This window comes from Mytilus edulis, chromosome 3 (genome assembly GCF_963676685.1).
Source record: "Mytilus edulis chromosome 3, xbMytEdul2.2, whole genome shotgun sequence".
Lineage (NCBI taxonomy): Eukaryota > Metazoa > Mollusca > Bivalvia > Mytilida > Mytilidae > Mytilus > Mytilus edulis.
In genome coordinates this window covers 28229668-28245721 of record NC_092346.1, presented here as the reverse complement: position 1 = coordinate 28245721, position 16054 = coordinate 28229668, and the positions used below count along the sequence as shown (strand labels likewise).

General features: G+C 33.0%; 1 protein-coding gene and 1 long non-coding RNA gene across 2 annotated transcripts in view; one reads left to right on the top strand and one right to left on the bottom strand.

Moving 5' to 3' along the window:
- Positions 1–369: 369 nt before the first annotated feature.
- Positions 370–1996, bottom strand: LOC139516147 (uncharacterized). Its single transcript, XR_011662919.1, has 2 exons — positions 1867–1996; positions 370–959 (listed from the first exon to the last, which is right to left on the bottom strand). It is a non-coding gene; the product is annotated as an uncharacterized lncRNA (long non-coding RNA).
- A 6329-nt stretch (positions 1997–8325) lies between these two features.
- Positions 8326–16054, top strand: part of LOC139515143 (uncharacterized) — a 32564-nt gene continuing 24835 nt past the window's right edge. Inside the window, exons 1-2 of the mRNA XM_071304705.1 lie at positions 8326–8970; positions 11471–11696. Of these exons, the coding sequence (XP_071160806.1) occupies positions 8408–8970; positions 11471–11696 (789 nt within the window). The 5' untranslated portion in view covers positions 8326–8407. The remainder of the gene's footprint in view (positions 8971–11470; positions 11697–16054) is intronic.

Below are 16054 nucleotides of genomic sequence, written 5' to 3'. Positions count from 1 at the left end.
CAATAAACTTAAAACAAACAGAGTAATCAAAGTCCAACGACAAGCACTGAAACACTGGATTCTGATTTGGCACAGGCATATATAAGGAATGTGACGAAGTTGCTTATGTTCAAGTTATGAGTGCCCAACTTTCCATAACCGGCCCGGGGATAGTGATGTAACATCAGCACTGCATAAGAGCAAACTCTAAAATTCAGGAGGAAAGGGTCGGTCTCAAATTGGTACTGGGTACAAACAAAATAACGAAACGACAAAAGACATACAGTACCCATCCAAGGACTTGTATAGTGAGATACTTTACCATGTAAACAAATTCTTGATCCATCTCAGAGATTTTGCAAGACAAAAATTAAAATTTATTGAATGAAATACAACTTTTAATAATCTATTTCAGAGACAGTACGTCCGCGAATCATTTATAATGTTAAATAAAAATGTTAAACATCAATTCTATATCGTATTTATAACTATTGAGTCATGAAATATAACCAACTCACAGGTCCTCATATGTTTACATACTTAATTCTACAATTAAAAAAAAATCATTTGAACAAAATTTCAAATGTCATCCACTTCTTTCAATATTTTATGTTTTGGAGGAATTTTAATACCAGAATACTCATCCGTCATTGCAGGATGCGGTTTAATAGATGCTTCCGATATTGTTTTATATTTAGCGGCTTCTTCTTCGACCTGTGATTCCTCTAATCCAGCAGGGGGTTTTGTTCGATTCCGAACAACTCTAGGTGTTACGTCATCGGGGTGGATTTCTCCAATCACCATTTTCGGAGTTATTGTGTATGTTTGGTGATTCCTTTTTTCGTTGGCAAACTTAACACGAGTACCGTTGTTATCATCGTCATGTTGTGGTGATTGAATTTCTATTCTAGCACCTCGTTTACTTGAGGATGAGGCATTTTGAGCATTTCCCATAGATCTTCACTTGGATTACTTCATATCTGCAAGACAATAATCGTAAACGGTGAGGAATATTACAGCAAGAACTTTAAATACAACTAGTCTAGTATGAGATATGTTTTTAATAGGTTAACAAAAAGATTCCATTTTGCAGAAACACGTATAGACTTTGAGATGAAGAACAGCAATAAAACCATTAATTTGCTTTTATGGTGATTTTACTATGCATATACATGTACTAATTTTGTTTCATTGATGGATACTCAATATCCTTTATTTTTCTATTTATAGCCTTTACTTCCTATAAGATTATACATTTTATTTTAGTAAAACTTCCAATATACGAATGGGGGTGTTTTTAAACCGATGCAGCATCACATTTGCACCAAAATTTGTATGCTGAGCCAGAAAGATTATGATGTCCAAGTTTATGTATACAAATAGTATGAAAGTGCGTAGATTGTACATGTATCTATATATATATGAAGATCAAGATTACAAGTACGGTTTTGCTTTAATATAATAATTTGGTACCTATTTCTATAAGTAAGAAGAGACCAATTAGGTACAACTGTATTACACACAATTAGAGAGCATCTCAGCGACATCCTATAAGGTATTGATAAGACTTTTAGTTACCGTTTGTTTCAGTAAAAGTTCAAATTATGGAAGTATAATTCTAAACTGGATTGTTTGAAATATTGATTTGTTTTGTATGAAAATTCCAAACTAGACATCACCAAGTAAGCAACACGGTTCATATGAGTTTATAAAGTTCACATGTATAATGTTTGCTGTGATTTTTTTTAATTCTTCATTATTTGATTTTTGAATCATTAATACAATTTGGTATATTTTATCAGCAGGAACAAATAATAGAAACCCCTGTTACAGTTTTGCCTATTATTATTATCCATACAGTAAAAAAAAAATATGTAACACACTTACCATCTTAACTTCATAAACATAATGTGTCATCCATTGAATTTAAATACTCGAGCAGACTATAGCTATGGACGCGGCATTGAAATTTGATGAATACAAACCGTAATGGATCTGGATATCAAAAGATCAATACCTATACACATACCCATACTGACAATAAAGTAATTAAGATTCAAAAATTTAATAGAATTATATATCTAACACAAAGAGACAAATCCATACAATATTAATGTAAGGCCATAAAAAAGGGGGACAAATCCGTGCAATAATATAACTTAAGGCATTAAAAAAGAATATGCTTGACATTTGACCTAACCCGTCCTACCCAAGAAAAAGGTTCCTACTCAAAATCTTTTATCGTCCTGATGTGAGTGAAAAGCAGTTGCAGATCAAGAAAGAAGTAGGTCCGGTAAGGACCGATTTTGGCCTCAAATTTCAGGTTCATCTGACGAACGATTTTGACCACTTTTTAAACACTTAAGTGTCTATTTCATTTGAATCAATCAGTTTATGTGAAAGATTTTAACTGATTTAGTCATTTAAACGATCCGATTCAAGCTCAAATATGAAAAATCTGTCAAATATGCCGAAAAATGTCACTTTTCAGTTGGTTTTTTGTCAAAAATGAAAGTGGCCGCATTCGTGTTCATCCTCAACCTTTATATATGTTATGTATTATAATAAAATACAACTTACATTTCAATATCAAGGATGAACACGAATGCGGCCACTTTCGTTTTACACGAAAACCGTCTAAAATTTAACTAAAATGCTAGAATTGTGAAGATTTCAGTAATTTAGCATGACTTTATGGTGCTAGTACCCGATATATGTGCATTGTATTGTCAAAAACAGCCCATATTTATCTAGCAGAAGCATTTTACTGTCCAATAAATAAATAAAAGTTTACTTTTAACAATTTTGTAAAACGGCTATATTTTGGGGCCAAAAAGGGGGTACCCAAAAAGGGGTCTTATTGGACCTACTCCTTTCATAAGATGGGACCCACTGGCTGCCTTAGAGGGGCCTGCTCCCTTCACACTTTAGTGATTTCCTATATAATCAACCAAATATTGTTCTCAAAAGGAGTGGGGGCCTTAATGTCTACCTGTTGTCTCTATCTTTGTTAGGGTTTAGGCAAACCAAAATATTTTTAAGTATGGCCTTACCGTTATTTATAACTCTTCTGTTCCCCAGAATGTAAACTCATCTGCTCTTTCTGATTCGTTCAATTTTTGTCTTTCTGTTTCTGTAATCCTTTCTTCTTCTGTTTCTCTGTACTTTTCTGAAACAGTAGTTGAATGTTCAACAGTATTTTGGCTTTGTTGAATATTTTGTTGAGTGGTCTCAGACTCGTGAGTTGGTTTCGTTAAAGCCTTTGTTTCAGCGCTGTCAATTTTATTAGATGTCTGTTTAATTTTTTTACCTTTACTACCTGAAGATCCCATTTTATGATCGGTTTAACAAACACTGAAAATCCTTTCACTAATGTGTGTTCAATTTCGAATTCAAACTACTTTAAAGGTTCATTTATGCTTGGTATGTATTTAAAAGATATATCTAAATTTAATGTTGCATAATGGCAGTACAATAAGTTAAATAAAAGTTACGCTACTAACACACAGTTTTTGGGATGAGGTTGTGTATTAATGAATATAGAATTGTGACTTGACAAATGTATCCTTTTGTTTTTTCACGGCCGACACTCGGCTAACCGAGAGATTGGTCGGTTAATCTATATTGAGTATGTGGCTATATCGGCGGTGGGTCTGTTAATGGGGTTGGCTAAAGTCTGTTAATCGGGTGTTATCGAGGAAATCATTGGAAATTCTGCATGTTTCATTGTATAACTTTTTAAATATATGTTTATCATAAAAATTATTCATGTCTAACAAAACAATTCAATGTACTGAATCCAGTGGTGTAATTATTATTTTTCTAGCTTCGATGAACGATCTATAAAATGAAAAGGCGTGTTACTCATCAATAAATTTATACACATTTTACACACACAAAATGTACACAAAAAGACACGTTGGTTGAATATACTTGCATGCGATATTTTGAACATCGAACAAAGACAGGCATTATGTTTGTCAACCAAATTGATATCATTGTGTGAAAAATCTACACAAAAATCGGTATTTTGGTGACATAAATCAATCTTTATTTAAAACCTGGTCTGTTTATGGGTCGGATGTATAAAACCCGGTCTGTTAATTGGTCTGTTAAGAGTTATGAATGACAATAAAAGTATAATTTTATTGCTGTATGGAGTGTTATCGGATCAAATGGGTAGGCTCAAGACGAGTGTCTAAAATATACGGAAACAACACATGAGCAATGAAACATAATATATACGGAAACACTGACATGAACAATGAATTTAGGCCATGAATATTGAAAACTGATATAAAAAAGTGTAATATTAAAGTATTATTATACATCATGTTAAAATGCCATAGTTTAATTGCATAATACAAAGGTGTTAATTTACTCTATCACATGGCTGAGCGGGTGACAATTTTTTGGAATGTCACCCTCTCGGTTGGACCAATCAAAAATCGGCAGTTTAAACGACAATGAATTGAATCTACATCAAGTTATTTTATAGACAATGCTTAAAGTTCTAATTTACTATACAACGAAGCGTGGAACGACTCAAACTTATTTCTTTTACAATTGTTGGAAAAACGTATTTCACTTGTTAATATTTTTACTTTAAAACCTATAAATCATTGTGTGTTATGCTTATTGTTGATATTAAACGCATTCGTTCACCATCGATGGGTTTCAACTGGTGATGTACATTTCATCATGTTCATTGTGATGTATATTTCTCCGCCAGATATGAGGCCTTTTGAGAGGGGTATTTACCCAAAATTTAAATAAAATAAATAACAATAACAAAATAACAACAATTGAAAATAATTTTTTTCTTGATAGCAGAGCTTTTTTCCCGTTTTGGGCCTAATCCTTGTATCGTTTATATGTCAAGTCAATGCACTACTATTGTCTACATTTGTATTTACTTCACTTCTGATGATTTTTCAAATACCCGTTACGCTGTCAAGTACGTGACTACATAGAAAATACTTTATAATAAAACTCATCTGTTGAAGAAAATGATGATAGGACATTCATTATAATAAATTAAATATCACATAGCTGAGAGGGTGATAGAGCAGATCGGTATTCCGCGAAAAAACATTGTCAACCTTGGCTTCGCCGCGGTTGACAATGTTTTCTTGGTACCCAATCTGCTCTATCACCCTCTCAGCTACATTGTATGTGTTATTTATATCTTATAACATATTTGTTACTGATACGGATAAATTTTTAAGGTTTACCTGTTATATTTCATTAAATTGTTATAATTGAACTTTTTCCCCCTTTTTTCAGCAACACTTAAATATGTGATAAATAGCTTAAAGATTTAACATGATTTCCATATTTGCCCTGGTATCATCCCTCGACCCATATCGGCCCTCGGCTAAAGCCTCGAGGCCGATATGGGAGTCTCGGGATGATACCAGGGCTAATATAGAAAAGGGCATGTTATAATCTATAATACATATTGATTTCATCCAAGAATGGTCGCATATATCATGTGGATTCTGTTTAGGTTATCGTGAATGACACCAATTTGTATCTAAATTGGTATTAACCAGTATATAAATCAGAGATAAACGTCGTAATGTAACTAAACATCAGTAAGTAAAATATATTGGGATGCTAGAATATATAAAGAATAAAGAAATAATAATGAGTATAAGATGAAATAAAATGTAAAGAAAAGTAACAGACAATTTAAAGAATATAGAAATAAACAACACCCCCAATCCGGACCCTCATTGTATACACGAGAATCTGGTTGGAAACACAGAATATATAGAATAATAGATAAGGACAGTAGGAAATGATGCATTAATAAAAAAAGATAGAAAAAAATAATAACTGTTTGAGAATAAAGACATGAAACACCCCTGGGTGTTGAAACAGTAACGGATTGCTATGTGCTCATATTGGTAATAAATGCTAAAGGTTTACATGCGGACAACTGCAGTTCTCCTCTGCACTTATGTAGAAAGGAACTAAACGGAATAAAATGAATTAAAACTTAAGATAACCAAATGTAGATGCATTCGCTCCTTTCCGTTTACTTCTTTAGACTGATTTGTAAACAACAGATGATTCAGTAATAGAAGAAAAGAACCAATCGGATGATGTTGACGATTTAGAGTTTAACGTCCAGTGACAAATATCATGTGCATATGAGAACGACAACACGTTATATGTACCCTGTGTTGTATCCATATATTGAAGTGACACACCCCTTAATAAAATGCAAAGGAAGTCAAAATAAAAATGTTCTTACTAGAAGGATACTGTTGCAGCGTATTGTCATTTTTTTTACTCAAGAGCATCTCATTCTTAACTTTTTAAAGGGAAAATATAAAGGTAGCACAACTATTTTCGTGGCTAAATAACTCTTAACTGACACAATTTCAATTGTCCAACCCATTAACAGACTTTATTCCATAATGTTCACTAAAACGTGGTATTACTCACGTTATATTACAATTATGAAATATTTACTAATTTCAATTTATATTTTAGAACCAAAGTACGATTTTGTGTCCTTTAAATGATATCTAAAATTGTTTTTTTCGCCTTTCATTACAAAAATTGCTATGCGTATAAGCATAAATACTACATACTTGCGCGACGCCTTTTAGTTTTACCGAAAACTGCGCAGACTATGAAATGTTTTTACAGTTGGAAAATATTCTATGATATATATCATTTTGTCAGACACTTTTCTTTTTATGATTTGATTCTTATAATGTACCTAAAATCTGTATATTAAATAGATTTTAATATTGAAATTGTGCGTTTTACTCTTAACAGACGTATAACCGACCCGATTAACAGACCAACCGCCGATATAGCCGCATACTCAATATAGATTAACCGACCTATCTCTCGGTTAGCCGAGTGTCGGCCGTGTTTTTATGGATTTAAACTTTGTATATGTATACTCCAAACATTGAACTTTCAAGGTCATGTCATCGTACACTGATTATAATTCTGCTTTATTGCAAAAGTACCCAAAGTACAGTTACAAATATTAGAATCACAAGCGAATCCAAAAATGTTCACAACATTAAAATAAAGAAAAATTTCAACAAGTTAACAAAAACAAGTTTTCTACATTTCTGCATTTTCTCGTTATTTTATAGATTAATCCGTTGATGATGATCGAAGTTTTTAACGACCTTGACGTGCTATACAACCCTTGCGCAGTCGGCTTAGGCCGTTGACCGTTCTACCGTTTGCATGGTCACAAAGTTTACACTAAAGTAATTTTTGGGACCCTTTATAGCTTTTTCGTTGCCAGTCAAGGCTCCGTGTTGAAGACCGTACTTATCCCGCTAAAATGTTTAACACCGCTACATATGATCACATATGATGTCACCATTGGTCACGTATGTATGTGTCTGTCCCGCTACCGCCTGTCCCAAGTCAGGAGGCTGTAATTCAGTTTGTTTGTTTATGTGTTGCACTTTTGTTTTTCGTTCTATTTCAACATAAATTATGTCGTTAGTTTTCTCGTTTGAATTGTTTTACATTGTCATTTCGGGGCCTTTTATAGCTGACTATGCGGTATGGGCTTTGCTCATTGTTGAAGGCCGTACGGTGACCTATATAGTTGTTAATTTCTGTATTATTTTGGTCTCTTGTGGAGAGTTGTTTCATTATCAATCATACCACATCTTCTTCTTTTTTTTTATATAAGATCTATAAATAATGGTTTTTCTTTTACAAATTGTGCCTGACTTGAATGGAGAGATGTCTCATCAGCACTCATACCACATTTCTTATATCCGCCATAAGTATTTACCTCACAATAAGTCACAAATTCAATCACATAAAAAAATAGAAGATGTGGCATGGGATGATTGCTTTTGAGAAAACACCCCACCAGAGAATAAATGACATAACCAGTGGGGGATCGATAACTTTTTATTAGGGTGCCGCTGAAGCTTCAGTAATTCCCTAAATAATCAAACAAATATTTCCAACAAAAGACACCCTGCCCCCTAAATCCTCCTCTAAAATTTAGAACGAAACAAAAATTGAATGGACACATAAATTTCCCGGAAAAGATGGTGCCCGGCCCACCCTCTGGATCCGCTTTTGATAAAAGCCATGAACAAACAAGGTCGCCGTATATATGGCCTTCAACAATGAGAAAAACACATCATTTCTGACTTTCAGCTTTTGAATTAATTTTCAAAGTTCGGTAATTTTGTTATTTCACTTATTGCATTGAATGATAAGTAATAACTTGCATACATTACCTGTTTAAATACACTTTCTGGTGAACATAAAACTCCGTTGTAAAAATGATTGAAAATACTACGGGAAAATTTCAATTACGTCAATCTGGATGATGTGACGTCATTAGCGTTATCTTAACACTTCCGCTTCCTGTTGTTTGTCTTTGACTTTGTTGACTAAAATGATGTGAAAATACAGAATGTGTATAACCATAGATGTTGATGAAGATGGAAGGGAGAAGCTTGGTTTGGCTGGGACGGCCCTTGGTGGAATATTGGCATTCTTTGGTTTTATTCTTATGATTTTAGCGGGATTTATCAAAATAAATATTGACGATAAGTTAGTGTTGATGAGAGGATATGATCCTGATGTGCTACCGTCGTTCTTGCTCACTGTCGGAATAATCATGTTTGTGACAAATTTGGTCATGGCAAAAGTTTGTTATGATAGTGGTTATCCAGAAACTAGAGGACGATTCCAAAATCTACTCATTTTATTTCTGCTGTATCTTTTTGTTATTATATGGTTTATTTTTGCTGCTTCGATGTTGTGTTTTTCACATAGCAGTGAAATCAAGGATTCTTTGAAGGACGGAATAACTAAAATGATGAATGTTTATCATAACGAGCCGAAGGCGAAACTTTTAATTGACAGATTGCAACTGGACTATCACTGTTGTGGAAGTGAGAAACACGAAGAATGGTATGCCATTGGATGGATGAACATGAAATATATTAATATCAATAATCCAGAAACAAAAAAGTATGTATTTTTATAAATATAATCATTAATTACTCCTGCTAGTAGATTCTTATTTTTAGTTGTAAGAAATTGATATCCCTGTGTCCAAATGGCAAGACTGAAATGATATTAAAGGTGGTTGTTGCCAAAATATACACCTAAATAAGATCACCACACCATAATTTAACGATCATAATATAAACGTATATATAATAGCGGATTTGCCTTCTTTAACTTCATTGGTTTCATCTACTAGTATATAATATAAAGCTGTACCATACTTACTATTTAACTTGCCGCAATACCCTAAGAAGGTTCCATTTGATTTTCAGAGGGGGGGGGGGGGGGGGGGGGGGGGGGGGGGGGGCTAGGATGAAATAACGAAAAACGGCAGGACAGGAATTTTGTATTTTGAGTAAAAAAAAAGGCTGGATGAGCCACTTTGCAAAAAAACTAAAGGGTGTCAATTCATGAAAGTCAGGTCCGAATCACGAATGAAGTGAAAAATAAAAATGCAGGACAGAGAAATTTATTATGACCCATTGTTAATAATTTCCTATCTATTGATATATTTGACTATCTAAAAAGTGCCAAATACTGTCAGCACTAAATGTAACAGTAAATTTGGTCCGGTAGTAAAATTTGTCCGCCAGACATTTTATCCTAGTTAATCAAGCCCATGTCCATGATTTTACTAGGAATATAAGTCCTAGGACAAATGTTCCTAGGGAAATAAGTCCATAGCTAGTAAAATATGTCTCATTTATTTTCCTAGGAAAAATTGTCCCAAGACTTGTTTTTCTAATAGTTTTATTGCATCATAAAAAAACAGTCAAAATAGAAAAAAAAAAACTATTAAAACAAAGGACATTTCCTTTATAACCTAATTAAAACATGAATATTGAGTTTCCATTGCTTATTTCATTTTCCTTTTATAATAAAACACATGGACATTTTTACCTAGGAATACTCATGACATGGACATGATTTCCTAGGAAAATAAGTCTGGGAACATAACTTATATTTAAAAAATTGATACACAACTCTTTAACAATATTAAAATATAACATTTATATTCACCTTTTAAAATTAAGGGCATGCACATTTTAACCAAGAACTATTATTAATGACATGGACATGATTTCCTAGGAAAATTAGTCTGGAGACAAATTTTATTAAAAATATTGATACACAACTCTTTCGTTTTGTCTTTAACAATTTTAAAACATAAGTCTGGGAACATAACTTATATTTAAAAAATTGATACACAACTCTTTAACAATATTAAAATATAACATTTATATTCACCTTTTAAAATTAAGGGCATGCACATTTTAACCAAGAACTATTATTAATGACATGGACATGATTTCCTAGGAAAATTAGTCTGGAGACAAATTTTATTAAAAATATTGATACACAACTCTTTCGTTTTGTCTTTAACAATTTTAAAACATACATTTATATTCACCTTTTAAAATTAAGGAAATGGACATTTTAACCAAGGCCTAGGACTATTAATGACATGGACATTATTTCCTAGGAAAATTAGTCAGCTTGGGACATAAATTTTATTAAAATATAACTATGGAACTCTTAAACATTACTAAAACATAACATGAAACATAAATTTCCATGTATTAAATTATTTGAGTTTATTTTGGATTATAGGACATGATTACCTAGGAAAATTAGTCTGGGGACATATTTTACTAACATCGGACTACATTTACTAGTAAATTCTGTAACCATGGACTTTTTATACTTAGTCTAGTAATATTTGTCCGCCCAAACATATTTTACCAGGACAAATTTATCACTTACATTTGTAATTATGCACTAGACAATGCCAAATATTTAAACAAAATCTGTGACTACCATATAAAGTTTCTAAAAGAAGCATTCATCATTTAAAAATTAGTTCCATTGTTTGCTCGTATCCTGAAAACATGACTTCTATCAAGTTTTTCTTTTATTTACCTGTGCACTTTGTTGTGAAAGCTCGTGTGATCATAAATGTTTAAATTCATTTAGGAATTGGATGTTTCTTTTGGTAACTTCATTGGGGTTTAGAAGCGTTGACCTAAAGTATATTTTATATGAAGCGCAGCGCTTCATTCTAAAAATGTACTCACGGTCACCGCTTTTACAACCCGTTAAAATTACTAAAAGAAGCATTAAAATGAATGTTAATTTCAGAATGACTCGATATTGATGTTAGCCAATCAAAATAACGTATCATATTGAAACATACATCAAATGTAATTATCTTGAAATGAATGTTAATTTCAGAATAATGAAACAAACATGTAATGTAAATAATAAATTATTGGAAACCAAGCAAATTATGGTACATGAACAATTTCGTTAAAGTTTTCTGGGTACTAATTGAAGGGTGTGAATTATTATTTATAGGTTTGAATCTTAGTAAATGTTGAGTTGTAGCTAAAAAACCAATTTTTCCATCAACTGCTTACTTTAAATTACTAAATTTGTAAATAAAGATATTATTATTTTGTAGAAAATTAGTGGAAGGAAAAGTGGTCACAGACAGTGTACCTTTTAGTTGTTGTGACTATTTATCACCAAGACCCTGCATTCATCACGATATAAAAGACGACAATCTGCATAAAAAAAATACAGATACTTTGTCAAAGAGAGGCTGTAGTCATATACTGATGAACTACTTCGATAATGTTGTCCTCCTGCCTTCTGGATATGCAATTCTGATGGCCTTCTTCGTACAGGTAAGCATAAAAGATATATAAATATGTATAAAATAAATAAAGTGAGATCAATGAACAAACGACGGACTCTGCTTTCCATATTATGATGGATGTATACGGAATCGGCCGAGTTGTGACGAGTTATAGTGAGATAAGCAGCCTTCATGCTTAACTTTTGAGACTCGGCACAAGCCAGAAGCTCAATTTTTTGAAAATTCGTTGGAATCTGTTGGCCTTTTTAACTTTTTCGAGCGTCACTGGTGAGTCTTTTGTAGACGAAACGAGCGTCTGGCGTATATACAAAAGTTTGTCCTGATATCTATGATGAGTTTATTCGGCTTGTTGAGAAGAATGTTACAAACCCGAAAGCAATTTTACAAGTCAATGCCGAAGGACTTGTGGATTAGAAATCGAGGCATTAACTCTTATGGTCATATAACCTGTCGATACTTATATTTTGGCATGCTCCAAGTTCGTGCTTTTCTTACAGTGGTGGATCCAGCCAGAAATTTTCATAAAGGGGTGGGGAGGGGTCACTGACTGCCTAAGAGGTGGTCTGCTCCAGTCATGCTTAAGTAAATCCCTATATGATCAACCAAAATTTCCCCCGTCACAACAGGGAGGGGTGGACCCACCTCTACAACCGTCTCTGTAGCTGCTTATGACGAATAATGTGCTATATACAAAGTTAGCTGTTTTGGTCTAGGAGAACATGGTTGATTTCTTACTTTAATTGAAATTTAGTTTTGAAAAAGCTCTCAGTAACACATTAACTGCAATACGTTTATGCAAATGCTGGTATATACACAGGTACACGTATTAGGCATTAATTGATTTTTGGTCTATTTTGTAGATTCCTATAACACTAAAAGCTTAATTTTCAACAGTTTCATAATTTCCATAGATATTTTTTAACACAAAAAGGTTATTGTTAATGACGAAGTTATTTGAAATAAAAAAAACTAATTTAAAATTGGTAAGAACTAGTCAGAAGAGACTACGCTTAACATATTGATATGATATATACAACTACTTTTGTGAGATGCATGGTATTTTCAAAAAAGACTAACTCGAAACATTAGCATTGACATTATTTGGGTCTCAAATCGTAAAAAATTGTGGTAATGGCCTTTTTATGAGCTATTTGATTCTTCTCAAACAGAAAAACAAACTTCTGACAAAAAATCATGACTTCAACAGATGTATTGATATCCATTTGCATAAGGTTGGTTTCTGTCATATGCAGCTCATATTTTATCATAATGACCGATCTGACGAGGTCAAGCCCATTTCAGCTGATTAGTAAAGCACTGTTATAGGTTATAGGATAGTGTCCGCTGACATGTATGACAAATTCCTTCACATAAACCTATGTACTAGCATCAAACCGGGAACTTGGTTGTCAATGTTGCTGTTTGCCTTATTCGTTTTCTTTCATTGCTGTGTTATAAATAAATGAATTGTCTCACTTTTTATTGCTATGACCTTTTATCTTACTAGCTTACTATTCGCGGTATGTGTTTTATCTATTGTTGAAGGCCGTACGATGAACTGTAAATACTTACAACTTTATCCTTTGGTCTTTATGTATGCCCGATGGTTTTCTCATTTGCATTTAGACATCTACTCATTATTATATTTTAATGTTCCTCTTCATAGATATTTGGCGAACAACGATGAACCCGGTAGTTGCATGGTCGTTTCCTGTTTGTTGGGTTCAATCTCAGACCTAGTAGTACATGCTGCTTCCCCGCCATCTTATAGTTAGAACAAAGACGGGACGGCATGGAGTTAAGATAAATGTCAGGGTTGAATAACATATCATCCTGAGTAATGTTAGTGACTAACTGTTACCCAGTGTATCCCAAACTCTGTCTGACCGACAAAATGTCAGACAAAAAATCATTCGGTCAGACGGCTATCAAACTCAAGGTTAACCGTTACTACAACTTACAAGGCGGGCTTCATATTCATATCACAATAAAGTATTCTCCTCCTGAAATGTATGTAATATTTGCCACTTAAAGGTAAGCATCCGTTGAATGGATTATCCATTCATCGAAATACAAAATCATGTATGGAGTTAACCGTTTGAGGACCTTCCTTTTGGAGTTTTTCTTATTTTTTGAAAATCTATGAAAGGTAATACATGTAGGTACGTAAAAGGATAATCTCACGCCTTTTTATGATTACTTTGCCAGTATTTAGACCATATGAACTGGATATAAATATCGGAAAAAATAGATAGTAACTTTTATAATTTCTGTTATACAACAAATTCAAGGTTTTGTAGATAAAAGTTTGATAAAAAATGACTTTTAAATTTTCTTTTCTCATTCAAGACACGTGTCATACGAATGAATCTTCTTTAGAATTAATATGTTAACTTAAATTCGTTGCCTCTGAAATTTCCGGCGTTGGATTAATATGAGAGTTACAGTGGTCACTGAATTTGTTTATGCTGTATGTATAAATCACGCAAGTGTCTTTGTTGTACTTTAAAAACGACTAAATTTTAAACATCCCCCCCCTCCCCAAAGAAAAAAAACCAACACTCATAAAATTCATGCGCCGCCACCGTCCGAAACGCTTTTCTTGATTTACATTCATCAGGGACGCTCAAAGCCGAATATTTGAAGCCATTATGAAGACGAGTAAAAAACGCCTTCTTAGGCTAACTTTGCCTGAGGGAGTTGAAACTTTAGTTTCTTAATAGTTTCAAAATACATAAAACGGATAATTTGATTTTTTTTTTATATAAATCATGTCGGTACCGAAATACTGACTGCTGAGCTGATAATACCCCCGGGGACTGGTACATATAGCCACGTCATGATTATTTTGCCTTTTTACATGCTGTACGGAAGATTCTAATATTGATTCCCAGTAAACAAATTTGGTGACCCTTATCAACTTCATTATCAATAAAATGGGAATTTCAATGATAATAGCAACTCTTTATAAAAGAACATTAGTAGAACAGGATTTCGAGAAATGGGAATTTTAAGTAAAAAAAAATGCTTCATAGCTTATGTTCTTGTTTATTATAGTTCACTATGTAAATATATTTCACTGATGTAATTGAATACATGTATTTGTAATATTTATATTCTATAAGTTGTATTGCTTACGAATAAAAGATTATTATTATTATTTTCACGTGTACAAATACTTACACAGACGAAACAGATCCGTCTGTGTTGACGAAACTTACAATCTACACCCTTTGCAGTGCATTTTATAAAATGGTCATATACCTGTCCAGCTGTTACGGTTCTTGTTCATCCTTGGATTTTAAATATTCGGCTTTGAGCGTTCATGGTGAAGATGATTCAAGAAAAAAACTTCAGAGGCATAACTTTATGAACTGTTATCTCTTGTATATATATTATTGAGGTTATAACAGAGTTGATGTCGTAATTCGTTACTTGTTTAAAGTGGCTGAACTAATAAATTAATGAAAGTAATATTTATTTTTAATATTTTATTGAACATAAATGTTCTTCGGTTTTCCGTACATTTCCGGATTTCTGGATTTTTTACGGCAATTTCAGAACCACCGAGACATCTCACGTCCGTCCTGTTCAAGCAGTAGTACACTTTTGAAGTCGCATGATTAATTGCATGGTAAGTTTTTTGTGAGTTGAAACTATGGGAAAATATAGTTGGGTCCTAAGAACAAAATTTCATTTAATCCATTTGGTAAGTTAAAATAAAGTGGTTTGGGTAACTTGGATTGCAAATGATCGGTGCTAAATTTTACCTTTAGTTATAAATAAAATGTTGATTTGTGACTTTTCATCTATACAAAATATGAGAGTTTTTCACATCTTGAAAATTATTACAGTTACCATATTTTCATGTCACTTATTCATGGTTTAGTTGGGTTTTTTTTAGGGGGGGGGGTCATATTAAAAAAGAATATCTTGGCATTGCACAAGGTCATGTTTTTCTCTGACTGCTTATAAAGTCTTTACACTAAATCCATTGGATGTTGGATGTGTACGGATTGATAATTTAGTCTTAATGGTTTTACACTAGTAATTTTGGGGTCCTTTATAGCTTGTTGTTCGGTGTGAGCCAAGGCTCCGTCTTGAAGGCCGTACATTGACCTATAATGGTTTACTTGTTTTAAATTGTTATTTGGATGGAGAGTTGTCTAATTCAATGGCACTCACACCATATCTCCCTATATCTATTAGATGCATGATTATTTTTTATTAGTTGTGAGTGGCTTTGATCTAGCTGTCAGATAACTGCCAGTACTCTCAGATCTGTTCCTAGTGTCTTTTTGTTGTTGGGATATACAAGTACCCGGCCACGTCAACTTGTAAGCCTTTTTCAATTGATTTTAATAGTTCGTTCATATGTTGTACTGT